Source organism: Ranitomeya variabilis, chromosome 5 (genome assembly GCF_051348905.1).
Source record: "Ranitomeya variabilis isolate aRanVar5 chromosome 5, aRanVar5.hap1, whole genome shotgun sequence".
Classification (NCBI taxonomy): domain Eukaryota; kingdom Metazoa; phylum Chordata; class Amphibia; order Anura; family Dendrobatidae; genus Ranitomeya; species Ranitomeya variabilis.
The window spans coordinates 658811305-658837237 of NC_135236.1; the positions used below are offsets into that span (position 1 = coordinate 658811305).

At 45.4% G+C, this 25933-nt stretch overlaps 1 protein-coding gene across 1 annotated transcript in view; it reads right to left on the bottom strand.

The window, feature by feature from the left end:
* The window catches only part of CRACR2A (calcium release activated channel regulator 2A), a 131644-nt gene that overhangs the window by 82130 nt on the left and 23581 nt on the right, over window positions 1–25933 (bottom strand). Inside the window, exon 2 of the mRNA XM_077266496.1 lies at window positions 6592–6831. Within this exon, the coding sequence (XP_077122611.1) occupies window positions 6592–6783 (192 nt within the window). The 5' untranslated portion in view covers window positions 6784–6831. The remainder of the gene's footprint in view (window positions 1–6591; window positions 6832–25933) is intronic.

Sequence of the window (25933 nt, forward strand, 5' to 3'; positions counted from 1 at the left end):
CCCAATCCTCATACGTTACTATCACAGATACCAGCCAGTTCTCAAGTGTTTACTGTAATAGATCTTTCAAATGCATTTTTCTCGGTTCCTTTACACCAAGATAGTTGGCATTTGTTTGCATTTACATTTAAGGGCAAACAGTTGGCGTGGACACGCCTTCCACAGGGAATGATACACTCCCCTACTCTTTATTCAAATGCCCTACAAACAGTCCTTCAGAGGTTTGGACCTGAAACACAGGTAGTAATTTTGCAGTATGTGGATGACATACTACTTTGCTGCCCAGATCTAAAAACCGCAGAAAGGTCTACGGTGAGTTTACTATGTTTTCTAGGAAAAGAAGGGTGTAAAGTGAATAGACAAAAGCTACAAGTTTGTCAGATCAAAGTGGTCTTTCTAGGTCATTGCATTTCTCAAGGTAAAAAGCATCTTACACCTCAAAGAACTGAAGCAATAAGACAGATGAATGAGCCTAGAAATCATAAACAGCTACGAGCATTTTTAGGAATAGTGTCTCATTGTAGACAATGGATTATACATGCCAGTCAACTAATGCAACCACTGTATGACTGTGTAAAAAGTGAACCTTATTTGTTGACAAAAGAAGGTCAGATTTCGTTCCAACAATTAAAAGATGCCCTTGTTTCAGCTCCAGCGTTAGGGCTACCAGACTACACTAAACCATTTCAGCTTATGGCTGCAGAAGTTGATTCTCATGCTACAGGAGTTCTTACCCAGAAGCATGCAGGGAAACAAAGACCAATTGCATATCTTTCAGCAAGGTTAGATCCAGTAGCTAGGGCAGCGCCAACCTGTGTACGTGTAGTTGTTGCTGTCTCGCTATTGTTGGACAAAGCATCAGAAATTGTCCTAGAGCATCCACTCACAGTTCAAACTACGCATGATGTTTATGGGATATTAAACCAGGTCCAACCAAAACACATTTCCATGGCCAGACATTTGCGGCTACAGTGTTCTTTGCTGCTCCCCTCTACTATCACATTTGCAAGGCTTCAGACTCTCAATTTAGCTACACTGCTACCTCTCGAGTCTGAAGGGGGGAATAAGGACACTGATCCACACGCAAATTTTTTCCCTACAGACACACATGATTGTACAGAGCTCATTTTACAAGAAACGGTAGGCTTACCCAATGTATCCGAAACACCACTTCAAAATCCAGATTTAGAGCTGTTTATAGATGGTAGTAGGTTTGCAGATGACACAGGTAACTTCCATACAGGGTATGCAGTTGTGTCAGAATCTGAAACTCTCAAAGCAGAACCTCTTCCACCGAAACAGTCTGCACAAGAAGCAGAACTAACAGCATTGATTGAAGCGCTAAAAATAGCTGAGAATCAGACAGCTAATATATACACTGATTCTAGGTATGCACATGGTATTGTGTTTGACTTTGGAGTAATCTGGAGAGCTAGAGGTTACATGACAGCGTCAGGCCAACCTGTAAAACATGCTTCTCTGATCAAACAGATCTTAGAGGCTGCACAAGAAACAAAAGAAGTAGCAGTAATTAAGGTAGCTGCACATGTGAGACTCGACACTAGGGAATCTAGGGGAAATGATAGGGCTGATAAAGCAGCCAAGGCAGCAGCGGTCAAACCCTTACAGCAGGTTCATACTGTAAACCCCACAGAAAATACTGAAGATAGACTGAGACAAGCACAGGAAGATGCAGGAGAAGAGGAGAGGGACAGGTGGAAAAAGGAAGGGGCAGAAGAACAAGCAGGAATTTGGAAGAAAGATGGACTAATATGTCTACCTAGAGCCTGGTACCCGATTGTAGTTGGTGGACTGCACCACCCTACTCATGTGTCTGCAAATGCAATGACACTACTGGCAAAGCAAGTCTGGTTGGCTCCAGGTTTTGGCAACTACGCAAGAGACTATTGTGCTGCATGCGTTATATGCCTGGCACATAATCCCGGACAGACGACAAAGACCCCTATGAAGCACCACGTCCGACCTCTCTATCCGTTTCAGCGATTACAAATAGACTTTATCCAGCTGCCAAAAAGTAATGGGTATGAGTATGTGTTGGTGTGTGTGGACATGTTCTCAGGGTGGCCAGAGGCCTATCCAGTTCGGAAGGCTTCAGCTAAAAACACTGCTGTAAAGCTAGTTGCCGAACTGATACCCCGTTACGGTCTCCCTGAAGTGATCGAGTCAGATAGGGGTACTCATTTCACTGGAGAAATATTTCAAAGTGTACTGAAAATGTTGGGTGTTGAAAGTCAGTTACACACTCCGTACCATCCTCAAAGTTCTGGTAAGGTGGAACGCATGAATGGAACTTTAAAATTAAAAATACAGAAAGCCATGGCTGAAACAGGAAAGCCTTGGACAGAATGCCTTCCACTGGCCCTTTACTCAATACGCAATACCCCAAGGGGTAAGACTAAACTGTCTCCATATGAAATTTTGTTTGGCAGGACTGCCAATTTAGGATGTTATTTTCCACAGCAACTTGTGTTAAATATTGAGTCATTGACTTCTTATGTGCAAAATCTTCAGAAACAATTAACTAAGGTGCATGCACAAGTTTTTGCTTCCCTTCCAGATCCTGACAACATTGAAGGAAGTCACAAGTTGGAACCAGGTGATCAAGTCTATGTAAAAAGACACACCAGAAAGGCTCTTGAACCAAGATTTGACGGACCCTTCCAAGTCCTGTTGACAACACCTACATCAGTCAAGCTTGAAGGAAAGGCATCATGGATACATGCAAGCCATTGCAAAAGAGCAGTATAAAACTCATAACATTGATGTTAATAGTATTAACCTCAACGGAGGCATGGGATAGACTAAATTCTTTAACCCCTTTGAATAATAGATTCGTGCAACATCATAGAAAATTAGTACATGACATTTAAATTAAAGGACGTACAACGACTCAGAGATCAGTATGATAAAGACAATGACCAGAATAAGGATAGCTGGTGGTCTGATACTTTCTCTTTTCTCAACCCAGCCAACTGGTTCAGAGGAATCGGTGGGTGGGTTGCTGGGATCATGCAGAGCATAATACATATAGTTATGATTATTGTAGTCATATACGTACTATTCCAGATTGTGCTCAAGAGTATCTCAGTATGCACAGATAAATTTTGTGTAATAGATGCAAGAGTATAAATTTTCTTCTTTATTCTTATGTTATCCTCTAGTGATTCTAATTAATATTACTGTACTAATCTTTGTTTTTTTATATTTTAGTATACTTATTGCAAAACAAAGAAAAGGTTGTGAGAGTTAAACGGAAGAATTGATACTAGATTTGATTCTCTTATTAATGATATAAGCGTGTACATGTGTAATACCAAAAATAAAGGCTTTGTCTTTGGCCCTGTGGTAATCTAAAATATGGATATGTTAAAGGGGATTTGTGATAGATCATAAAAGGAATATGTCAAAGGGGGGAATTGTAGAGATCAGATTGAAGAATCCATTTTGTCTTCCTATTCAGAGACATCTGGCTTTATATGAAGAAACTTGAGCAAATAGACATTTCCTTTTATGGACGCATTCCTTCTTGTTATTGTGACCTTTAACCTACATTCCAGAAGTTGAACGTTATTAGTAGAATAGATACTCTTTGTTAGAGAATATGAGCGCTTGTACGCATGTCTGTAATGCTTATCTCTTTGCCATATAAAAAGAGGGGTGAGAGACCAGGGGGGCCAGATGAGCTCCTGGGCGATCCCTGCATATGATCACACATCTCTTGTGCTGTGTGTTATTACTTGGATCTCTCTACATCAGTAAGCCGGGGACTGATAAGGACTCAACAGAAACAAACTAAAATTATTTAGAGGGGGAAAACAAAAATAACAAATCTAAAATAGTGTGGTTGCACAAGTGAGAAGACCCTCTTATAATTGGGTTGTGTTCAGAATTAGCACATTTATACTCATGTTACATATTAGTCAGTACACAGCTGCCATCATTTACAGTGATTCTGATTAACTCTATATAAAATTTTGCTGTTTTAAGAAGATAGTCCTGATGTTTTCTCAGTTGCATTTTCAACAAAAGCCATGGTCCATAAACAGCTGACAACACAGCAAAGGGATCTCATTGTTGAAAGTAATTATTCAGGAGAAGGGTACAAGAAAATGTTGAAGGCACTGTGAAAACGTCATTAAGAAGTGGGTTAAGTTTGGAATAGTGACATTACCTAAAAGTGGACATCCCTCAAAAATGGATTAAAAGACAAGAAGGAAATTGGTCCAGCAAGCTGCCCAGAGGCCTTCAGCAACAGTAAAGGAGCTGCAGGAATTTCTGACAAGTGCTGGTTGCATCCTGTATGTGACAATCTCCCGTATTCTGCATATGTCTGGCATGTGGGGTAGGGTATCAAGACAGAAGCCTTTTCTTACAATGAAAATCATCTAAGTGAGATTATACACATCATGCGATTGGTGTCTTCAGGGATAGGAACGAGTCCCCAATTGTCCACCACCCTTATGCCTGGTGCAAAGCTAACATTGCACATCACCAATAGAACACCATACCCACAGTGAAGCATGGTGGAGGCAGCATTGTGATTTGGGCTGTTTATCAGCAGCAATAACAGGGAATTTAGTCAAGGTGGAGGGAATTATAAAAAAATGCCAGATATCAGTTAGTTTTCCAACAAAACCTACAGTCCTCTGCTGAAAAGATGAAGATCAAGAGGAATTTTACTTTTCAGCACAACAAAGACCCTGAGCGCACGTCCAAATCAACAAAGAATGGTTTTGCCAGAAGAAGATCAAAGTTTTGGAATGGCTCAGCCAGAGCCCACATCTGAATCCAACTGACAATCAGTGTGTGACCTGAAGAGGGCAGGAGATGCCTCACAATCTGAAAGATTTGGAGCTACTGCAAGGAAGAGTGGGCAAAGATTGCCAATTCTAGATGTGCCATGCTGATAGACTCCTACCCAGAAAGACTCAATGCTGTCATCAATTCAAAGAGGACTTCAACAAAGTATTAGTTTAAGGGTGTACATACTTATGCAACCACATTATTTTAGTTCTTTATTTTTCCTTTTTCACCCAATAAAGATTTCAGTTTGTTTCCCAATTGATATGTACAGATTATGGGTCACATTAAAGGTGGAAAAAAGTTCTAAAATAATTCTTCTTGGCATTGGAAAGAGGTGTGTAGACTTCTTATATCCACTGTAGGTGTGAGGACGATAGGTAAAGAAGTAGAGATATTGATAAGTTATTATTTTATATTTCATAGACAGATTTTAAAAGAAACAAACATGAAAGAAAGCAAGAAGGAAAGAGAAAAAAAAGAGAAAAATAAAACGAAAGAAAGAAAAAAAGAAAGACATGAGACAAATTGATAATATACATAACAGGCGTTACATAGAAAGATAGATGGAATAATAGATTATGAAGGAAGGAAGGAAGGAAAACCATGAGACAAATTGATAATTTACATAACAGACATTACATAAATAAATAGAATGATAGAGAAAGAAAGAAAGAAAGAAAGAAAGAAAGAAACAGAAAGAAAGAAAAAAAGAGAAAAAAGGAGAGAGAAAAAGAAAAACATGAGACAAATTGATAATATACAGTACATAATAAATGTTACATAGATAAATACAATTATATATTATAATATAAAGAAAGAAAGAAAGATAAGAGATAGAGAGAGAGAGAGAAAGGAAAGAATGAAAGAAGATACAAATTGATAATATATAGAGACATTATGTAGATAAATATATGCTATAATAAAAAGAAAGAAAAAGAGAGAAACAGAGGAACAGAGAGAAAGAAAGAGAAACATGAGAGAGAAAGAAAGAAAGAAAGAAAGAAAGAAAGAAAGAAAAAAAAACAGAAAGAAAGAAAAAAAGAGAAAAAAAAGAGAAAAAAAAGAGAGAAAAAAAAGAGAGAAAAAAAGAAAAACTTGAGACAAATTGATAATATACAGTACATAATAGATGTTACATAGATAAATACAATTATATATTATAATATAAAGAAAGAAAAAGAGAAAGAAAGAGAAAGATGAGAGAGAGAGAGAGAGGATAGAATGAAAGAAGATACAAATTGATAATATATAGAGACATTATGTAGATAAATATATACTATAATAGAAAGAAAGAAAAAGAGAGAAACAGGAACGGAGAGAAAGAAAGAAACATGAGAAAGAAAGAAAGAAAGAAGAAAGAAAGAAAGAGAAAGAAAGAAAGAAAGAAAGAAAGAAAGAGAAAGAGAAAGAAAGAAAGAAAGAAAGAAAGAAAGAAAGAAAGAAAGAAAGAAAGAAAGAAAGAAAGAAAGAAAAAAGGGAAGGAAGAAAGAAAGAAAGAAAAAGAGGAGAAAAAAGGAAGATGATACAAATTGATAATATACATAATAGATATTACATAGAGAAGTAGAATGACAGATTTAAATAGAAAAAAGGAAAGAAAGACGAAAAGAAAGAAAGAGACAGACAGAAAGAAATTGAAATAGTGTATGTTAAAGAAACTTTTTTTTTACTAACTTTTTTCTTACAACGTAGATGAAATAAAACTTTCTCCGCACTCTTCCCCTGCAGTCCATGTGTCAGACGCCCTCCGTCTCCTCGCGCTCTTACCTGCATGTCACATCTTGTGATGCAGCCTTTATCCTCAATATCACAAATCCGGAAAAACTCCCGTGCCTTCCCCAGCATTGCCTGCGGCCCCGGCTCTTGCCCTTTGGTCCCTCTGACTTCATCTTTTGATGCCTCCGGTCCTGGCGACCTGCTCTTGACTTGTAGTGTTGTAGAATCATCTAGGGCGGCCATCGCACCGTCTCGACTTCTTCTTGTGGAAGCCTCAAACTGGTCAAGAACCTAGATGTTAAAGGTAGAGGAAAAAAAAACGAGCGTGCATTAGAGCCCGGCAGTGATGCTTCTCATCATCTCTTAGCAACCGTCTCTTTAATTAGCCACAAAAGCCAGAAAAAAAGGAAAAGGGGCTTTTTGAAAATCCCAGCCTCGTTCTGTTCCTTTAATGCACTGGACTCGAACACTCAACACATAATTGGAAAGTAATTACTTGTTTCTAGGGCATGGACATAGGTGGACAGGTGATACAAAGCGGAGCGAGCCCCCACTTTACCCATCATCCGCCACGGTATACTGCAGAGGCATCGCCCCCCGGATACCACTGTTGGATGTCGGATGTTTTAATTGCACTATTTTCGGTGTTTAGAATGTTACATCTAGTCATTAACTATATATTATATAGGCCGCGCTTGTTAATTGTCCATATAAAGTCCAGTGAAGGAGGAAGTTGGAGCAGGACACAACTAATACCCCCAAATAATAATAACAGTATCACAAGCCGTAATTATTCACCATGCTTTTTTTTTACAATTAAATCAACTTTTTCTTGCGGTTGTAAATACCAGTGACAGCGATGATGACATCACAAGGCTCATGACATCGTAGACCTCACATGACATCACAATTGGTGTAGAATGTCTGAAGTTCTGCACTGGAGCCATCTTGTATCACTAGGACCTGACAGCTGAAAGGGGACAAGTCCGGGTAGGCTGCTCTTTACGTTTAAACTCTGGTATACTTCTAGAATATCCACCGGATTTATCGTGGATTTCCAGAATCACTCTGTGATAAGACATTTTCAGGACAACACCTTCCCTAAATGAGGAGTCGCTGACGATCAGTTGATATTAACAGATATGGCAGCTAAAACCCCTAGCAATTAGTTGCTTTATTGCTGGCGACGTAGCGACCCCTACAGGAAAAAGTTTTCCTTGTCCCCCTATAGTAGGAGGATGACAATGTAATAATACAAACGCCTCTTTGTGTTGTATCCCCACTATGGAAGTATTCACTGGAGCTCGTCCTCTATAACATCCATATACTCTAATAGGGTATATACAGTAAATAGGGTGTGGTCAAGTTGGGACATCTTCATACGACTCCATTTTGGGGTAGTTTTGCCATCATCAACATTCCATGATATCACAATTGGAACAGAATGTACAAAGTTCAAAACCTGAATCATTTTGTGTTTTTAGACCCTGACAGCTTGAAGGTGACTGGCCCAGGTAAGGATTTCTTCAGACAATTTTGGGGGCCTGTTCACACATTATGTAGCCAGGGGTGTTTGTGGTGAAGTTCAGAACTGCACCATTTACCCCTAAAAAATCTGAGCCAACACTTCTGTGTGATGTGTTCATTGCTGTGATAGTCAAGGTGATGCCTTTACTTTCAGAAGGTCTCTTAGGCCCCATTCAGACGTTCAGGTTTGGGGGGGGTTGCGTCTAAGAAAAAAAAAATCGGACTTTACTGGGTCTGATTTTCAATCAATCTTGGTCCAGTTCTCTACTCATAACATCAGTGTGGAAACTGTTTTTCTCGTATGCACAATATTGGTAATTTGATTTTCCTAAGAGAGAGGGATCCACCCCGATCTCTGGACAGGAAACCAAAAGCACAGAATAAAGAGGCAGCTCCCACTTGCTCCTTCAATGTGATTTCCAAAAAGTCAAGTAGGAGCCACGGAATGTATCATTTTTGTCATTATTTATACATTCACTCAAGCCCATTCTTCATTGTGAGAAGAGAAGATTGAGGATCACCACCATCCACAAGCCGGAGGGAGGAAAGAAATAGAGGTGTTGTCATGGGTTTCAGGAAAATCAAATTACCGTTAAGTAATTATTAATTTTCCCCTCACCCATGACTGCACCTACCTCACCCATGACAACATCTAAGAGACAATGACCAAGGAACCTTCTGATTGGCAGGGAGCACCGCTACAAGATCTTACACCAAGACTATCCTAGTAACCCTAGTTCAATAGATAGTGCTTTAGAAAAGTAGCTTGTGAAAGTTTTAGATATCATTCAATCAAGATAATGTCTATTGATTTGGAGCTCCAACAAAAAAGCGCCAACAAGAGTAAAACACACGAGATACAGATCCAAACCCAAGGCTGGCAGCCCAACAAATGAGACATGAGGCCAGACCCAAGGCGGGCGGCCTAACACACCAGACATGAGGCCAGACCCGAGGCGGGTGACCCAATACACCAGAAACGAGGCCAGACCCGAGGCAGATGGCACAACACACAAGACACAAGGCCAGACCCAAGGCAGGCAGCCCAACACACTAGACACGAACCTAGACCCAAGGCAGGTGGCTCAACACATGAGACACTAGGTCAGACCTGAGGCGGGTGGCCCACACACGAGACACGAGGCCAGACCCGAGGCGGGCGGCCCAACACATGAGACACGAGGCCAGGCCAGAGGCAGGCGGCCCAGCACACAAGACACTTGGCCAGACCTGATGCGGGCGGCTTAATACACAAGACACAAGTCCAGACCCGAGGAGGGCAGTCCAGCCGACAAGACACTAGGCTAGACCCGATGCGGGCAGCTTAATACACAAGACACGAGGCCAGACCTGAGGTGGGTGGCCCAACACATGAGACACTAGGCTAGACCCACGGCAGGCGGGCCAACACACAAGACGTGAGTGTAGATCCAAGGCGGGTGGCCCAACACATGACACACGAGGCCAGACCTGACGCGGGTGGCCCAACACACAAGACACTAGGCCAGTCCCGAGGCGGATGGCCTAATACACAAGACCCAAGGCCAGACTCAAGTTGGGCGGCCAGAGACATGAGCCTAGACCCGAGGTCAGTGGCCAAACAACAGAGACAAGAAGCCAAAACAGAGGTGGGCGGCTGAACACACTCAGCCAGACCCGGCAGCTGAGATAGAGCACGCCATGATTCACAGCTGCTCCAGCCGTGTGCTCAAGACTCTTACATCCAAAGGAGAGGAAACAATCCCACTTCCTCCTTCAATGTGGTTTCCAAAAAATCAATTAGTAGTCACCAAACCCGATGTTTACCCTGGTTACAAGCGAACACATCGCTGGATCGGTGTCACACACACCGATCCAGCGATGACAGCGGGTGATCCAGCGACGAAAGAAAGTTTCAAACGATCTGCTACGACGTACGATTCTCAGTGGGGTCCCTGATCGCAGTAGCGTGTCAGACACAGCGAGATCGTATGTATATCGCTGGAACGTCACGGATCGTGCCGTCGTAGCGACCAAAGTGCCACTGTGAGACGGTACCCTATGATCTTACACCACGAATATCCTAGTTCAATAGATAGTGCTTAAGAAAAGTAGATTGTGAAAGTTTTAGATATCATTCAATCAAGATAACGTCTCTATTGATTTGGAGCTCCAACAAAAAAAGCGCAAATAAGAGTAAAACACACGAAACACGGCTCCAGAACCAAGGCGGATGGCCAAACAACAGAGACACAAGGCCAGTCCAAAGGCGGGCAGCCCAACACACAAGACACGATGCCAGACTGGAGGCAGGCGGACCAACACACCAGACACAAGGCCAGACCAGAGGCAGGCGGCCCAACACACAAGACACGAGACCAGACCCGAGGCGGGCGGCCCACCACACAAGACACTGGGTCAGACCAGTTCAGTGGGCCAATACGTGAGACACAAGGCCAGACCTGAGGTGGGCGGCCCAACACACGAGACACTAGGCCAGGCCCGAGTCAGGCGGACCAACACACGAGACATGAGCCTAGACCTGAGGCGGGTGGCCCAACACATGAGACACGAGGCCAGACCCGAGGCGGGTGACCCAACACACGAGACACGAGGCCAGACCCGAGTTGGGAGGCCCAAGACACGGGCCTAGACCTGATATCGGTGGCCCAACAACAGAGACATGAAGCCAAAACAGAGGTGGGCGGCTGCACACAGTAGGCCAAACCCGGCAGCTGAGATAGAGCAGGCCATGATTCACAGCTGCTCCAGCTGTATGCTCAAGACTCTTACATCCAAAGGAGAGGAAACACTCCCACTTCCTCCTTCAATATGGTTTCCAAAAAATCAAGTAGGAGTCACTAAATTTATCATCGTTGTTAGAATCAGGCTGCACTCAGATGTCGTCCGAGTGCAGTCTGTTATGCCGAAGGCGACGGAAACAAAGAGTGGACCCACTGGACCGTGGCACTGAACCTCCCCTGAGCGAGCACTCCAGAGTGGAACCAACCCCTATACAGAGACTGTTAGAAGGCAGGCACAGGGAAAACTAGTACCACGGAGGCCAGGACCAGGGATCGGCTCCAGGAAAGGAAACAGGGAGAAAAACGGGGAAAAACAGAAAGGGAAGAAGGTGAAGGAGGAGAACCTGGGTGAGAAGTAAAGGAGCTGAGGATCGGACTGAGATAAGGGAAAACACAGGAACTGCGGAACACGGGAGCAGGAACTGAAAGAGAAAAAAGGAGAACAAGAGGTTAAACAACACAGGGCTGGCAAGGCACAAGACTGGGAATGAACAGGACTGGTAAAGCACAGAAAACTATGCGGCCTAACTAAAGCAGGAAAACACAATAATCAGGCGCCTCCACAAAGGGAGGAGGCCCAGAAATACCTGAGGCCAGACACTGATTGGCAGGAAGTACTTCCGGGTCAGGTCATGGAGGGATAGAAGAGCAGAGGGAGCGCGCGCAGTCAGAACCTACTGCGCCTGCGCAACCCACAGGTGCGCGCAGCTGAGTGCAGGGAGGACGCGCGCCGGGATGCAAGCACCGAGCCCCGGAGTGAGGAGGACGCAGCAAGGACATCAGCTGACCTGGACTCGGCAGCAGCAGGGGAAGCGCCAGGAACAGGAGCCGAGGTAACAGTACCCCCTCTCTTACACCCCCTCCTACTACTCTTAGACAAAAACTTCTTATAATAGATGAATGTGGATAAAATCCGCGCTGCTGCGACAAATAATGGATCCAGATATAGTTATAAGGTGTTCGGGTGGTTTATTCAACGCGTTTCGAAGCTCATGGCTTCTTCTTCAGGAAGTTTCCACACAGAGATATCTGATATGTTATCTCTGTGTGGAAACTTCCTGAAGAAGAAGCCATGAGCTTCGAAACGCGTTGAATAAACCACCCGAACACCTTATAACTATATCTGGATCCATTATTTGTCGCAGCAGCGCGGATTTTATCCACATTCATCTATTATAACGTCTCTAAGAGGTCGCAGCGCCGACCTGTGGATCTGCAGCAGCTCACAAACTACACGCCTTTACTGTGTACCACCAGGTGAGCAGTTCTCTTATAATTGATTAGAAGCAATCCTGAGGATAAGACCCTATTTGCGCTTTTTTTGTCTCCTACTTTTCTATACTAACAAAAACTTCTTAAGAATGCGAGGAGCATTAATGTTCTCCCTAGGTTCCCAAGACCTCTCCCCAGGACCAAAACCCTTCCAATCAACCAAAAAGAATGTCTTTCCCCTGACTCTTTTGGAAGCTAAGATATCCTCCACCTCAAAAACGTTATCTGCAGAGATTGGAGGAGGAGAAGGACTAGGAACGGAATGAAAACGATTAAGAATGACTGGTTTTAGGAGAGAGACGTGGAAGACATTAGGAATACGGAGTGAGACAGGTAACCTGAACTTGTAAGCAACATTGTTAATGCGCCGGAGGACTTCAAAAGGACCGATATAACGAGGTCCAAGCTTGTAAGAAGGAATCTTCAATCTAATATATTTTGAAGACAGCCAAACCTTTTTGCCAGGAAGAAAAGATGGAGCCTCCAGACGCCTCTTGTCAGCATGTCTCTTCATGTGTTCACCTGACCTCTTCAGGGCTTCCTTAGCCTCCAGCCAGATCTTGGAGAAATCCACAGTCACGGAGTCAGCTGCTGGAACCCCGGCGGAGGCAGAGATGGGCAATGGAACCCTGGGATGCATGCCATAGACCACAAAGAAAGGAGACTTGCCTGAAGACTCGCCAGGGTGGTTATTGTAGGCAAACTCAGCCCATGGAAGAAGACTTGACCAATTATCGTGATGTGCATTAGAGAAATGGCGAAGATTGGTCGCCAACACCTGATTGACACGTTCCACTTGCCCGTTGGTTTGAGGGTGATACGCGGAAGAGAAATCCAATTTGACCTCCAGGAGATCGCAGAGAGCCCTCCAAAATCGAGAAGTAAACTGCACACCTCGATCTGACACCATGTGTGACGGGAAACCATGAAGTCGGAAAATATGCTGGACAAAAACTTTTGCCAGTTCATGAGGTGAAGGTAGTTGCTGTAACGGAACAAAGTGTGCCATCTTGGAGAAGCGGTCTACTACTACCAGGATGGTAGTGAAACTGGAAGAGCAGGGTAGATCCGTGATGAAATCCAAGGCAATGTGTTGCCAAGGAGTAGAAGGAACAGGTAACGGAAGCAAAAATCCAGAAGGTAATCTTCTGGGAACTTTAACCTTGGCGCAAGAGGAGCAAGAAGCAGAGAAGTCAATCACAACTTGGCAGAGAGAGGGCCACCAGTAAAACTGAGAGATGAGCTCCAAAGTCTTTTTAACCCCGACATGACCAGAGATTTTGGAGGAGTGGCCCCACCGCAACACTTGAGTTCTCTTGGTCTCAGGAACAAAGGTCTTGCCAGGCGGTGGAGTAATCAACCTCACGGGAGCCACAGAGATGACTTTGAGAGGATCAATGATGTGAGAGAGATCCTCCTCCACATCTTGAGGTTGAAAAGACCGGGATAAGGCATCTGCTTTGACATTCTTCAGACCAGGACGAAAATGCAATTCGAAATCAAAGCGAGCGAAGAACAAGGACCACCTGGCCTGTCGGGGATTGAGCCTCCGGGCTGACTGGATGTAGGCCAGATTCTTGTGGTCAGTGAAGATGATAAACGGATGAACAGCTCCCTCCAGCAAATGGCGCCACTCTTCAAGGGCCATCTTGATGGCTAGCAACTCTCTATCCCCAAAGAATAGTTGCACTCCGCAGGAGAGAAGGCTTTAGAAAAGAATCCGCAGGAAACCAATCAACCGGAAGAAGACTTTTGAGATAACACTGCGCCAGCTCCAGTGGAATAGGCGTCCACTTCCAGGATCAATGGCTTATTAGCCTCAGGCCGATGCAATACTGGTGTGGTAAAGAAAGCCTGTTTAAGACTAGAGAAAGCCTCTTCGGCCTCTGGAGACCAAACAATAGAACTGGATCCCCTCCGAGTGAGGTTGGAGATAGGCTTGATGATGGACGAGAAATGCGGAATAAATTGTCGGTAGTAGTTAGCAAAACCGAGGAAGCGTTGGATAGCTTTCACCCCAACCGGACGAGGCCACTGAAGGATAGCGGACAACTTCTCTGGATCCATCTCCAATCCATTCTCAGAGACAATATACCCCAAAAAGGGCAAAGAAGATCGTTTGAAGAGACACTTTTCCATCTTAGCATAAAGGCGATTCTCCTGGAGGCGCTGCAGGACCAGACGAACGCTTCTTCTGTGGGAAGACAGATCCAGTGAGAAGATGAGGATATCATCAAGGTAAACCACAAAGCAGGAGTAAAGCAGATCCCGAAAGATGTCATTTACAAATTCTTGAAAGACTGCGGGAGCGTTACACAAACCAAAGGGCATGACAAGATACTCGTAATGTCCATCCCGGGTGTTGAAGGCAGTCTTCCACTCATCCCCTGGGCGAATACGAACGAGATTGTAGGCTCCACGTAGGTCCAACTTCGAGAAGATCCGCGCCCCTCTCAAGCAATCAAAGAGCTCAGGAATTAACGGCAGAGGGTATTTAATTTTTACCGTGATGTCATTCAAACCTCGATAGTCAATGCAGGGACGTAAAGAGCCGTCCTTCTTTTTCACAAAGAAAAAGCCGGCACCAGCAGGCGAGGAGGATTTCCTTATAAAACCCTTTGCGAGATTTTCTTGGATGTATTCAGACATGGCAGACGTCTCAGCAGGGAATAAAGGATAGATCCGACCTCTGGGAGGTGTGGTTCCGGGACGTAACTCGACAGGACAATCATAGGGCCGATTAGGCGGAAGAGTCTTGGCTTCTTTCTTGTCGAAAACGTCAGAAAAGGACCAATAGGCAGGAAGCAAGCCCACGGGGCCAGACGAGGATTGAGAGACCGTAACTGGTCGGACAGAAGCCAAGCACCTCTCTTGACACGGATGTCCCCACCGAAGAATCTCACCAGAACGCCAATCCAGGACAGGTTCGTGAGTCCGAAGCCAAGGAAGACCGAGCAAAAGGGGAGGAGACAAATTGGGCAAAACGTAGAGAGCAATCTTCTCTTGGTGCAGAGCTCCCACTTGCAGAGTTACCTCCTCGGTAACCATAGAGACGGTCTCCTGCAGAGGCTTGCCATCAACGGAAGCGATCATTCGTGGACATCTCAGGGCGACCACCGGAATCTGGTATTTCTTCACCTCCTTAAGCCGGATAAAGTTACCTGCCGCACCCGAATCCAAATATGCTAGTTCCGAGCCACGTCTCTGACCCTGAATTATAAGAACAGAAAGAGTAAGAGGTGGAGAGGATTCAAACACACTTAGGGAGGCCTCTTTTACCTGTCCTAAGTGGAGGCGTTTCCCGGCCTCTCAGGACATGAACGCAGGAAATGAGATGCTCCACCACAGTACAAGCAAAGACCTTGTGCCAGCCTCTTTCTTCTGCGTTGGTCGCCCATCTTGACCCGATCAACCTGCATGGGTTCAGGAGCAGCACTACCGGAAGAAACCGAAGGCCGAAGAGTGAGAGGACACTGAACAGATGAAGAGGAAGGGCGCATAGGTCTCCTCTCCCTAGCAGCCTCTCTAGAGCGCTCTTGGAAGCGCAAATCAATGCGTGTAGCAAGTGAAATGAGCTCCTCCAAGGAAGTAGGAGTATCCCGTCCTGCGAGCTCATCTTTAATCTTTCCCGACAAACCACGCCAAAAGGTTCCTACCAACGCCTCGTTGTTCCACCCTAGTTCAGAAGATAGGGTACGAAAGCGTATGGCATACTGCCCCACAGAGAGGGTACCCTGATGAAGATTAAAAAGAGCCTCAGTCGTGGAAGCGAGCCTTCCGGGCTCATCAAAAACCCTTCTGAAAGTGTCCAAAAAGGTGACTATACTGGTCACAATAGGGTCGTCTCGTTCCCAGAGGGGATTCACCCAGGAAAGGGCCTCACCCTCCAAATGAGACTCGATAAAGGCGACCTTAGCCCGGTTGGTAGGGTACTGTTGGGGCAACAACTCGAAGTGTAAACGACACTGGTTGAGGAAACCCCGACACAGTTTGGGATCGCCGCTGTAGCGAGGTGGTTTACCCAAACAAGGAGTAGGCGCTGTGGCAGTATCAGGAGGTCGGGAAGAACTTTGCGAAGAAGCCGATTGCAAGGAATGTAAGCGATCATCCACGGACGCCATATAAGACAGGATGTGCGCCTGGGTATCACGCTGCTGTACCAGCTCTTGCTGGAGGCTGGCCAACTGAGTAGCATTCCCAGGATCTGCGGCTTGTAAAGCAGACAAGCGGGAATCCATTGTCTTCATAAAAGACATGATGCGAGTCTGGTTTTCACGCAAGAAAACCAACTCCTTCTGGGTTGAGGCCCCAGCGGGGTCCATGGCCTGATTATTCTGTTAGAATCAGGCTGCACTCAGATGTCGTCCGAGTGCAGTCTGTTACGCCGAAGGCGACGGAAACAAAGAGTGGACCCACTGGACCGTGGCACCGAACCTCCCCTGAGCGAGCACTCCAGAGTGGAACCAACCCCTATACAGGGACTGTTAGAAAGCAGGCACAGGGAAAACTAGTACCATGGAGGCCAGGACCAGGGATCGGCTCCAGGAAAGGAAACAGGGAGAAAAACGGGGAAAAACAGAAAGGGAAGAAGGTGAAGGAGGAGAACCTGGGTAAGAAGTAAAGGAGCTGAGGATCGGACTGAGGAAAGGGAAAACACAGGAACTGCGGAACACGGGAGCAGGAACTGAAAGAGAAAAAAGGAGAACAAGAGGTTAAACAACACAGGGAGCAGGAACTGAAAGAGAAAAAAGGAGAACAAGAGGTTAAACAACACAGGGCTGGCAAGGCACAAGACTGGGAATGAACAGGACTGGTAAAGCACAGAAAACTATGCGGCCTAACTAAAGCAGGAAAACACAATAATCAGGCGCCTCCACAAAGGGAGGAGGCCCAGAAATACCTGAGGCCAGACACTGATTGGCAGGAAGTACTTCCGGGTCAGGTCATGGAGGGATAGAAGAACAGAGGGAGCACGCCCAGTCAGAACCTACTGCGCCTGCGCAACCCACAGGTGCGCGCAGCTGAGTGCAGGGAGGACGCGCGCCGGGATGCAAGCACCGAGCCCCGGAGTGAGGAGGATGCAGCAAGGACCTGGGCTCGGCAGCAGCAAGGGAAGCGCCAGGAACAGGAGCCGAGGTAACAATCGTCCTTATTATTATTTATGCATTCACTCAAGCCCATTCTTCATTGTGAGAAGCGAAGATTGAGAACTACCACCAACCACAAGCCAGAGGGAGGGAACAAACGGGTAAAAATAATGTCTCTATGGATTTGGAGCTCCAACAAAAAAGCACAAACAACAGTAAAACACACGAAACACGGCTCCAGACCCAAAGTGGGTGGCCAAACAGCAGAGACACAAGGTCAGTCCAAAGGCTGGCAGCCCAACACACAAGACACGATGCCAGACCGGAGGCAGGCAGATCAACACACCAGACACAAGGCCAGACCAGAGGTGGGCAGCCCAACACACGAGACATGAGACCAGACCCGAGGCGGGCGGCCCATCACACAAGAAACTAGGCCAGACCAGTTCAGTGGCCCAATTCGTGAGACACAAGGCCAGACCCGAGGCGAGCAGCCCATCACACAAGACACTAGGCCAGACTAGTTCAGCGGCCCAATACATGAGACATGAGGCCAGACCCGAGGCAGGTGGCCCAACACACAAGACAAGAGCCTAGACCCGAGGTGGGCTGCTCAACACACAAGACATGAGGCCAGACCAAGGAAAGTTGCCCAATACTCGAAACATGAGACCAGACCCGAGGCGGGTGGCCCAACACACAAGACACGAGCCTAGACCTGAGGTGGGTGGCTCAACATACGAAACACGAGGCCAGACCCGAGGCGGGTGGCCCAGCAGATGAAGCATGAGGCCAGACCAAGGCGGGTGGCCCAACACGCGAGACGCTAACCTAGACCTGAAGCGGGCGGCCCAACATACGAGACAGTAGGCCAGACTTGAGATAGGCAGCCCAAAACATAAGACACAAGGCCAGACCCGAGGTGGGTGGCCCAACACATAAGACACTAGGCCAGACCCGAGGCTGGTGGCCTAATACACAAGACATAAGGCCAGACCCGAGGTGGGTGGCCCAACACACAAGACATGAGTCTAGACCTGAGTCGGGCTGCCCAACACACAAGACACTAGGCCAGACCCGAGGCAGGTGGCCCAACACACGAGACACAAGCCTAGATCCGAGGCAGGTGGTCCAACACATGAGACACTAGGTCAGTCCCGAGGCAGGGGGCCCAACACATGAGACATGAGGCCAGACCGAAGGCAGGCAGCCCAACATTCAAGACACTAGGCCAGTCCCTAGACAAACAGCCTAATACACAAGACACAAGGACAGACCCTAGGCAGGTGGCCCGAGACACGAGCCTAGACCTGAGGTCGGTGGCCAGACAACAGAGACATGAGGCCAGAACCGAGGTGGGCAGCTGAACACATGAGGCCAGACCCGGCAGCTGAGATAGAGCAGGCCATGATTGTGAGAAGCGAAGATTGAGAACCACCACCAACCACAAGCCAGAGGGAGGGAAGAAACAGGGGTGTTGTCATGGGTTTCAGGAAAATCAAATTACCATTAACTAATTATTATTTTTCTACTCACCCATGATAGCACCTAAGAGACGATGAGCAAGGAATCATCTGATAGGCAGGGAGCACCGCTGTAATATCTTATACCAAGAATATCCTAGTTCGATAGATAGTGCTTAAGAAAAGTAGATTGTGAAAGTTTTAGATATCATTCAATCAAGATAATGTCTCCATTGATTTGGAGCTCCAACGAAAAAAGCGCAAACTAGAGTAAAACACATGAAACACGGCTCCTGACCCGAGGCAGGTGGCCAAACAACAGAGACATAAGGCCAGACCCAAGGCAGGCAGACGAACACACGACACATAAGGCCAGACCCGAGACGGGCGGCCCAACACACAAGACACTAGGCCAGACCAGTTCAGAGGCCCAATACATGAGACACGAGGCCAGACCCGAGGTGGGGGCCCAACACACAAGACACTAGGACAGACCAGTTCAGTGGCCCAATACATGAGACACGAGGCCAGACCTGAGGTGGGTGGCCCAAAACACAAGCCTAGACCCAAGGTGGGCGGACCAACACACGAGACACGAGGCCAGACCTGAGGCAGGCGACCCAACATACAAGACACTAGACCAGGCCCAATGCGGGCGGTTTAATACACAAGACACGAGGCCAGACCCGAGGTGGTGGCCCAACACACAAGACACAAGCCTAGACCCGAGGTAGGCAGCCCAACACATGAGACCAGACCCGAGGCAGGCGACCCAAGACACGAGCTTAGACCCGAGGTGGGTGGCCAAACAACAGAGACATGAGGCCAGAACCGAGATGGGTGACTGAACACATGAGGCCAGACCCGACAGCTGAAAAAAGAGCACACTGATTCACAGCTCCTCCAGCCATCTGCTCAAGACTCTTACATCCAAAGGAGAGGAAACAACATTGAAGGAGGAGTGGAAGTTGTCTTTTTATTTTGTGCCCTTGGCTTCCTGTCTAGTGATAGGGGTGGATTCTACTCTCTCAGATGCTGTCATGGGTTTCAGGAAAATCAAATTAATTATAATTTTATTTTATTTCCTTTGCATACAAGAGAAGCAGTTTCCACACTGATGATATGAATAGACACTTGGACAAATATGGGTGATTTTGATCCACAAATTGGATCAAAATTGGTTGTGTCTTTACTGCGTCCAGAAAAAAAATCTGTCAAAAACTGCTTGAAATATCACAAAACAAATTTCAAAACTCGTAATTGCACAAATTTTTTTTTGGCTCCAGCAGCTTTTTGGAAAGTAGACAGAGCTTAGCCTACCTTACAAAATTAATTATAATTTACGCCACAAAAGTAGCTTAAGTTATGTGCTTAAAAATGTGCTCCAGCCATAACATTTTGAATGGTGGTGCACGGCAACTGAATACTCTAGCTCAATCTTGATTGAGACTGAAGTGCAAAACACCAGTCCTGATGAATCGAGACCATAATGTGTGAACATGGCCTTACATCGGTTGAACTATCTAGACAACCCCTTCCTTAAATGTGGATTCACAGGCAATGAGCAGCTACAACCACCAACAATCAGCTGTTGCTGCTGGGGGAAGTAGAGACCTCTCCAGGACTCATTCAGTATTACATGACCCCAGATGATTGCATGGTTGACTAATACTATGTAATACATGGATAGGGACTTTGCAGACGTTGGAAGACGGGAAATTATTTATTACCTACTAGTCATCCTGTCCTTTACCACTCATCAGTCTCACAGAGATCATCTGGTCACAAGATATTGATGACCTATTCTTGTGATTGGTCATCGATGTAAGATCAGTGGGGGTCCGAAACTTGGCATTTCCACAAATCAGCAGTTTAGCGCCGACGGTGGTCGGAGGTAAACACTGAATGGAACTGCACTGCGCAGCTTCATTCACAGTGTAGTGGCTGTTGCCGGATACTGCAGACCAGCCTTTATTCTAAAGCCTTCTTCACACATCCATTGTTTATGTCCATATTCAGTCCGTTTTTTAAGGAACGGAAATACGGACACATGCACACCCATTGTATTCAATGGTGGTGTGCACATGTCAGGTTTTTCACATGTTTCCATGTGAAGAACCTGCAAACATGTATATTTTTTTGCGCAGCAGGGACAAAATGCGTGCCATACACATGCACACTGATGACACGTACTGGAACCTCGGAAGAAGCAGTACAGGTTGTGCTGTTCCCAGGCGCCGGCTGCTGAAGGTGGCTCTCATCATTATCGCTTGGTCTCCGTGATCAGCTCGACCAAGTGATAATGATGGAAGTTGCATTAAGCAGGACCTGTGTAGCTCCTGGGTAAAATAAAGAATTAAATTAAAACAATGGCAATTTTCATAACCAGCAGAGGGAATGCCCACAACCGGGGGGCTGATGCTAATAATCTGGGACAAGGGACAATATCCTATAAGGTTCCCAGGCTATTAATAAAGCTCACAACTGTTTGCTTAGCCTTTCCTGGTGAATTTACAGGGACCCCAGAAAAAAAATGATGTAGGGTCCCCCTATAAAAATTCAAACCAGCAAAGACTAAACAGACAGCTGTGGGCTCATATTAATAGCCTGAGAAGGGGCAAGAAATATTGCCCCCCTCCCAGGCTACCAACATCAGCCCTCAGTTGCCCAAAAAATGGCGCATCCATAAGATGTGCCAAATCTGGCACTTAGCCTCACTCTTCCCACTTGCCCTGTGGCGGTGGCAAGTGGGGTAATATTTTTGGGGTTGATGTAAGCTGTCAGGTGACATCAAGCCCACAGATTAGTAATGGAGAGGCGTTTATAAGACGCCTCCATTACTAACCCTATAGTAAGTTTGGAAATAGGCACACAGCCAGAATAAAGTCCTTTATCTGAAATAGTACAAAACACTCTGTTTTACACATTTATTTAAAAATAAAAAACACAGTTATACTCACCTTACTCCTAATCCATTGAAGCCCTTGTCACCTGTAAAAAAATATATACTGTACTAGATTGTGAGCTGCTATGATCAGATTGCATGTCTTTCTTTCCAGGGTCGGCTCTCCTGAGGTTATAATTACGTACAGCAATATGCAGCAGGACAGACAAGATCCAGGGAGATATCCGATCGCCAGAATTGGGGTCAGGAAGGAATTTTTTTCCCCCCCTAAGGGGGGGTTTCTTCGCCTTCCTCTGGATCTTTGGGTCCAGTGGCTCTCATCAGGTCCACAATGTCCGCAGCAAGTTCTGTGGTCTCCATCGGGCCTGACCTGAGAGTCATTGTGACCTTTTATTTATGAAAGGGCCGGTAATATTTTCATTACAATGTTGCTTATTGCTATTTCAATTTAAAAAAAAATTACAAATAATATATTGTGTCGTGTGTTTTATTTTTTGGGTGCACTTCACCCTACACAGTGACAATGATGAGAGTGATCGCCGACACTCAATATTACAGACTTGGCTGCTGATCCGGCACATAATGAAGTGTCTCATCTGCTATATACATGGCTGCAGCTGCTGCAGGACCAGGGCTATAGGGGGCGCTGTATACACAGAAACCAAGTTACATCACTAATGTTATGGGGGTCGGGCTCTGTAATGGGGTCCTATATAACACACTACCTGAGAGACTGAAAACCGGATCACAGCGACGCACAATACATGAGACAAAGGAAAATAGGAACACGGCCAAAGAGGAGTCTCAGGGTGTAATAAGAAGCTATGGTGGCCTGGGACAAAACCAGGGCCTCACTCAGAAATGAAAACACTGGCCCGTTTACTAAGTCCAGCTATATGGCCAGAGGAAGCCCTGATTAGTTTAGAAATTGGTGTCCACCATTGTTACTGGACACATGAAGTCCTCACAACCATGATACCCACACACATTAATAAAAGCGGGAAAGCCTTGTCCTTGTGAACACTATACCTGACTTGAAGCCTTCACCTCTTGGTTGCCCAATGTTTTTGCATCTCTAGGGTTCTTCTCAGGTAGTCAGAACACCAGCACCCCAGAATACTAAAGCTGGGGTGGATGACGGAGCCTCTGTGGTGGCCATAACTGAAGCAGCCATAGGGCAATCCTCCATAATGACAGTCCCCTGAGGTGGTGGAGGATGTAAGGACCCATGTCTTTACGCAAGGCTTCCAACTAAATCTCTGAATGACTGAATTGCGGTACATTTTCCAGATTGTGAGTATAGTATACTGTGTAATCTAATATTAAATTAAATGTTTTTCTACAAATTGGTGTTTAAGGGTGAATTTACAATACTTTTGGGATTTCTAAACTACACAACCCCCTATAAGTAGAATTCAGGTGAAATTTCCAAGGCTTGTAAGACCCCATATTGAATAGTCATGCATATGAACGACCTTTTTCCCATTTTCTAGAATGTTTTTGTTCTACACATCGTAGAATTAATTATCAGAGGGCAGCTGAGGTCAGTAATCTGTGCATTTTTGACTTGAAGTGTTTTTGCACTGACTTTTATCTATTTTTATGCCAAAATACAATGAAATTAATGAGGTTTATCCTGAGATCAGTCATCTAAGGACCGTTCTACCAGTTGTCCTACCTTAAGATATAACTATTCTATTTTTTTCAACTAACCTTTACATCATAGTGCAAGTCTTTGCATTACATGTATACTGTTATGCACGCAAGTGGTTCACGCGGCTCGTGGACCACTGTGCCACGGGGCCGGCCTTACCTAAGGGGGCTTAGCTAAGCTGCTACCTGGTGTTCACTGGAGCTCCTGATGGTGGAGTCAGGCTGGGATGCAGGTAGCCCCCAGGTACCACTCCTAGGCAGTCCCGGATACTGCACCTACTGACCCGAGGAGTCAGGTACGCAGTCACGGATAGGACTCGGACTCTGTTCAGACTACTAGGTTCAGGATCCTCTGCAGAACAATTACTGGCACGGAGTCTCAGACAGGGCTAACTCAAAGATTGTTAGGACCAGAAACTTCGGGATCAGGACTGGCAGCACTACGACCAGAGACTATGGGTTAGCATTAAGACCAGAGACTATGGGTTAGCATTAAGACCAGGGACTATGAGTTCAGGACACTGGCCACACCAGGACCAGGGACTACCGGTTCAGAACACTGGTCATACCGGGACCAGGGACTACGGGTTCAGAACACTGGCCACACCTTTTCAGGGACCATGGGTTCAGAACACTGGTCACACCAGGACCAGGGACTACAGGTTCAAGACACTGACGACACCAGGACCAGGGACTATGGGTTCAGGACACTGGTCATACGGGGACCAGCGACTACGGGTTCAGAACACTGGCCACACCTTTTCAGGGACCATGGGTTCAGAACACTGGTCACACCAGGACCAGGGACTACGGGTTCAAGACACTGACGACACCAGGACCAGGGACTACGGGTTCAGGACACTGGCCACACCAGGACCAGGGACTACGGGTTCAGGACACTGGCCACACCAGGACCAGGGGACCTCACAACTCAAATCTGCAGCCTGTCAATTCTTTGCAGCATTTATTTCATCCATTAGAAAGTGAAAAAACACAATTAAGCATTTTGAAGCATTTTGGGTGAATAAAACTAACTTTATTAAACATGTACTTTAGATGAATCACAAGTAATCCACACCAAAAAAAAGTGGGAGAAAACGTTGAATATTGGGCATTTCGAATGCAGCGTTTTTACTGACAGGAGAGAAGGTTTTGGTAGCTGAAAAAAAAAATGCTGCAAAAACACAATGTGTGAACACAGCCTAAGTCTCACAGCCAACAGCTGATTTTGCCAGGAATTTATGTGAAGACTTTGTTTTATATTGTCAAAAAAGGAAAAAATGATTGAAACGATTGATATGATTAATGAAGAATATGAATCTCAGGAATAACCTTGGAGGAAAGTAGAAATTCTTCCAAGTAAAGATCAGGGCGACGAAACAATATCCTGCTTATGGGAAATATGGAGCGGCATTAAGTGGAAGGGGGTTACTTAAGAAAAAGCTATTTGTGCGTCCATCTATCAAAAGATCGGAGGCTAGATCTTATTAACCTTAATAAATATAACTTCCCCTTCAGATGTCAGCTCAGTCTGTGAGTGTACGAGGTGGTGTTAGTTTGGCGATTGCCTATGAGTACAGCATTTAGAAAGATGGTAGTTTAAGAAAAATAAAAAAAAAAATCTTAAAGGGGTCATCCCATTGAGACAACCGTTGCTTTAATTGAGGATGATCAGAGTTGTAAGAGCAGCTTTAAATTTATCCTACAGCGGCCACTACAGGAGAAATGTGGTATTACTCTATCTCCATTCACACATAGTCGTCCTGAGTCCTCCAAAGGGGAAAACTAAGGTACCGTATATCTCATCTACTCTTCTAAAAAAAATAATTTCTAATGTAAAATCATCTCATTGTGTTAGCATAAGAAGTATTAGAGGCATCATCCTGTGTGAATAACTTTTCTTTTAAAGAAGACTTTTTTTCAGTTAGCTGATCACCAAAAGATCCAGTGGCTGAAAATCCCAGCGATCAGTTATAATGGCCAAGGGAAGCTGTGAGCAGCTGTGCATTTTCCCTACAGTGGCCACTGCTGGAGAAATGTGGTATTACATGACTCGCATTCAAATTAGTGGATTTTCATGTAATGCTTGGTCATGCTGAATCCTCCAGAGAGGGAAACAACGTTTTGGATCATTTTTCAACTTTAACTAATAAAAGGAAGTCCACTATTGAAGTCCTCCTTTAATAGGTCCAGATAGTCTAATTGATCACATGGACAGGGGTTGACCCATAGTGGCCACTGCAGGAAAAATGTGGTATTACATGGACTTCATTTAAATGTCATGCTAAGCCCTACAGCCTAGAAGCCAATAGGTGACGTGACGCTTCTTAATAGTGAGAGGTCTAGGGTGACTGACTCCCATCTTTGATTGGTCATATGGACAGGGCTTTCCCAAAGGGAAATGGGGTATTACGTGGCACCCATTAAAATAATTGTGAGACCATACAATACATGGTTGTACTCAGATATTCAGAGTGGGTATGTATATATCAGGATAAAGGCAAATCATAAAGGAGGGGTTTCCTGCTCGACCCTCTCTTATTAATCAGAATGTAGAAATGATACAAAGTATGACTATATATATATATATGTATATATGTATATTGTATGTACATATAGTAATAATTGGTATCATTTCGTCTTTCTGTCTAATTAGGGAGGGTCTTGCAGGAATCCCCTCCTTTATGATTTGCCTATACCCTG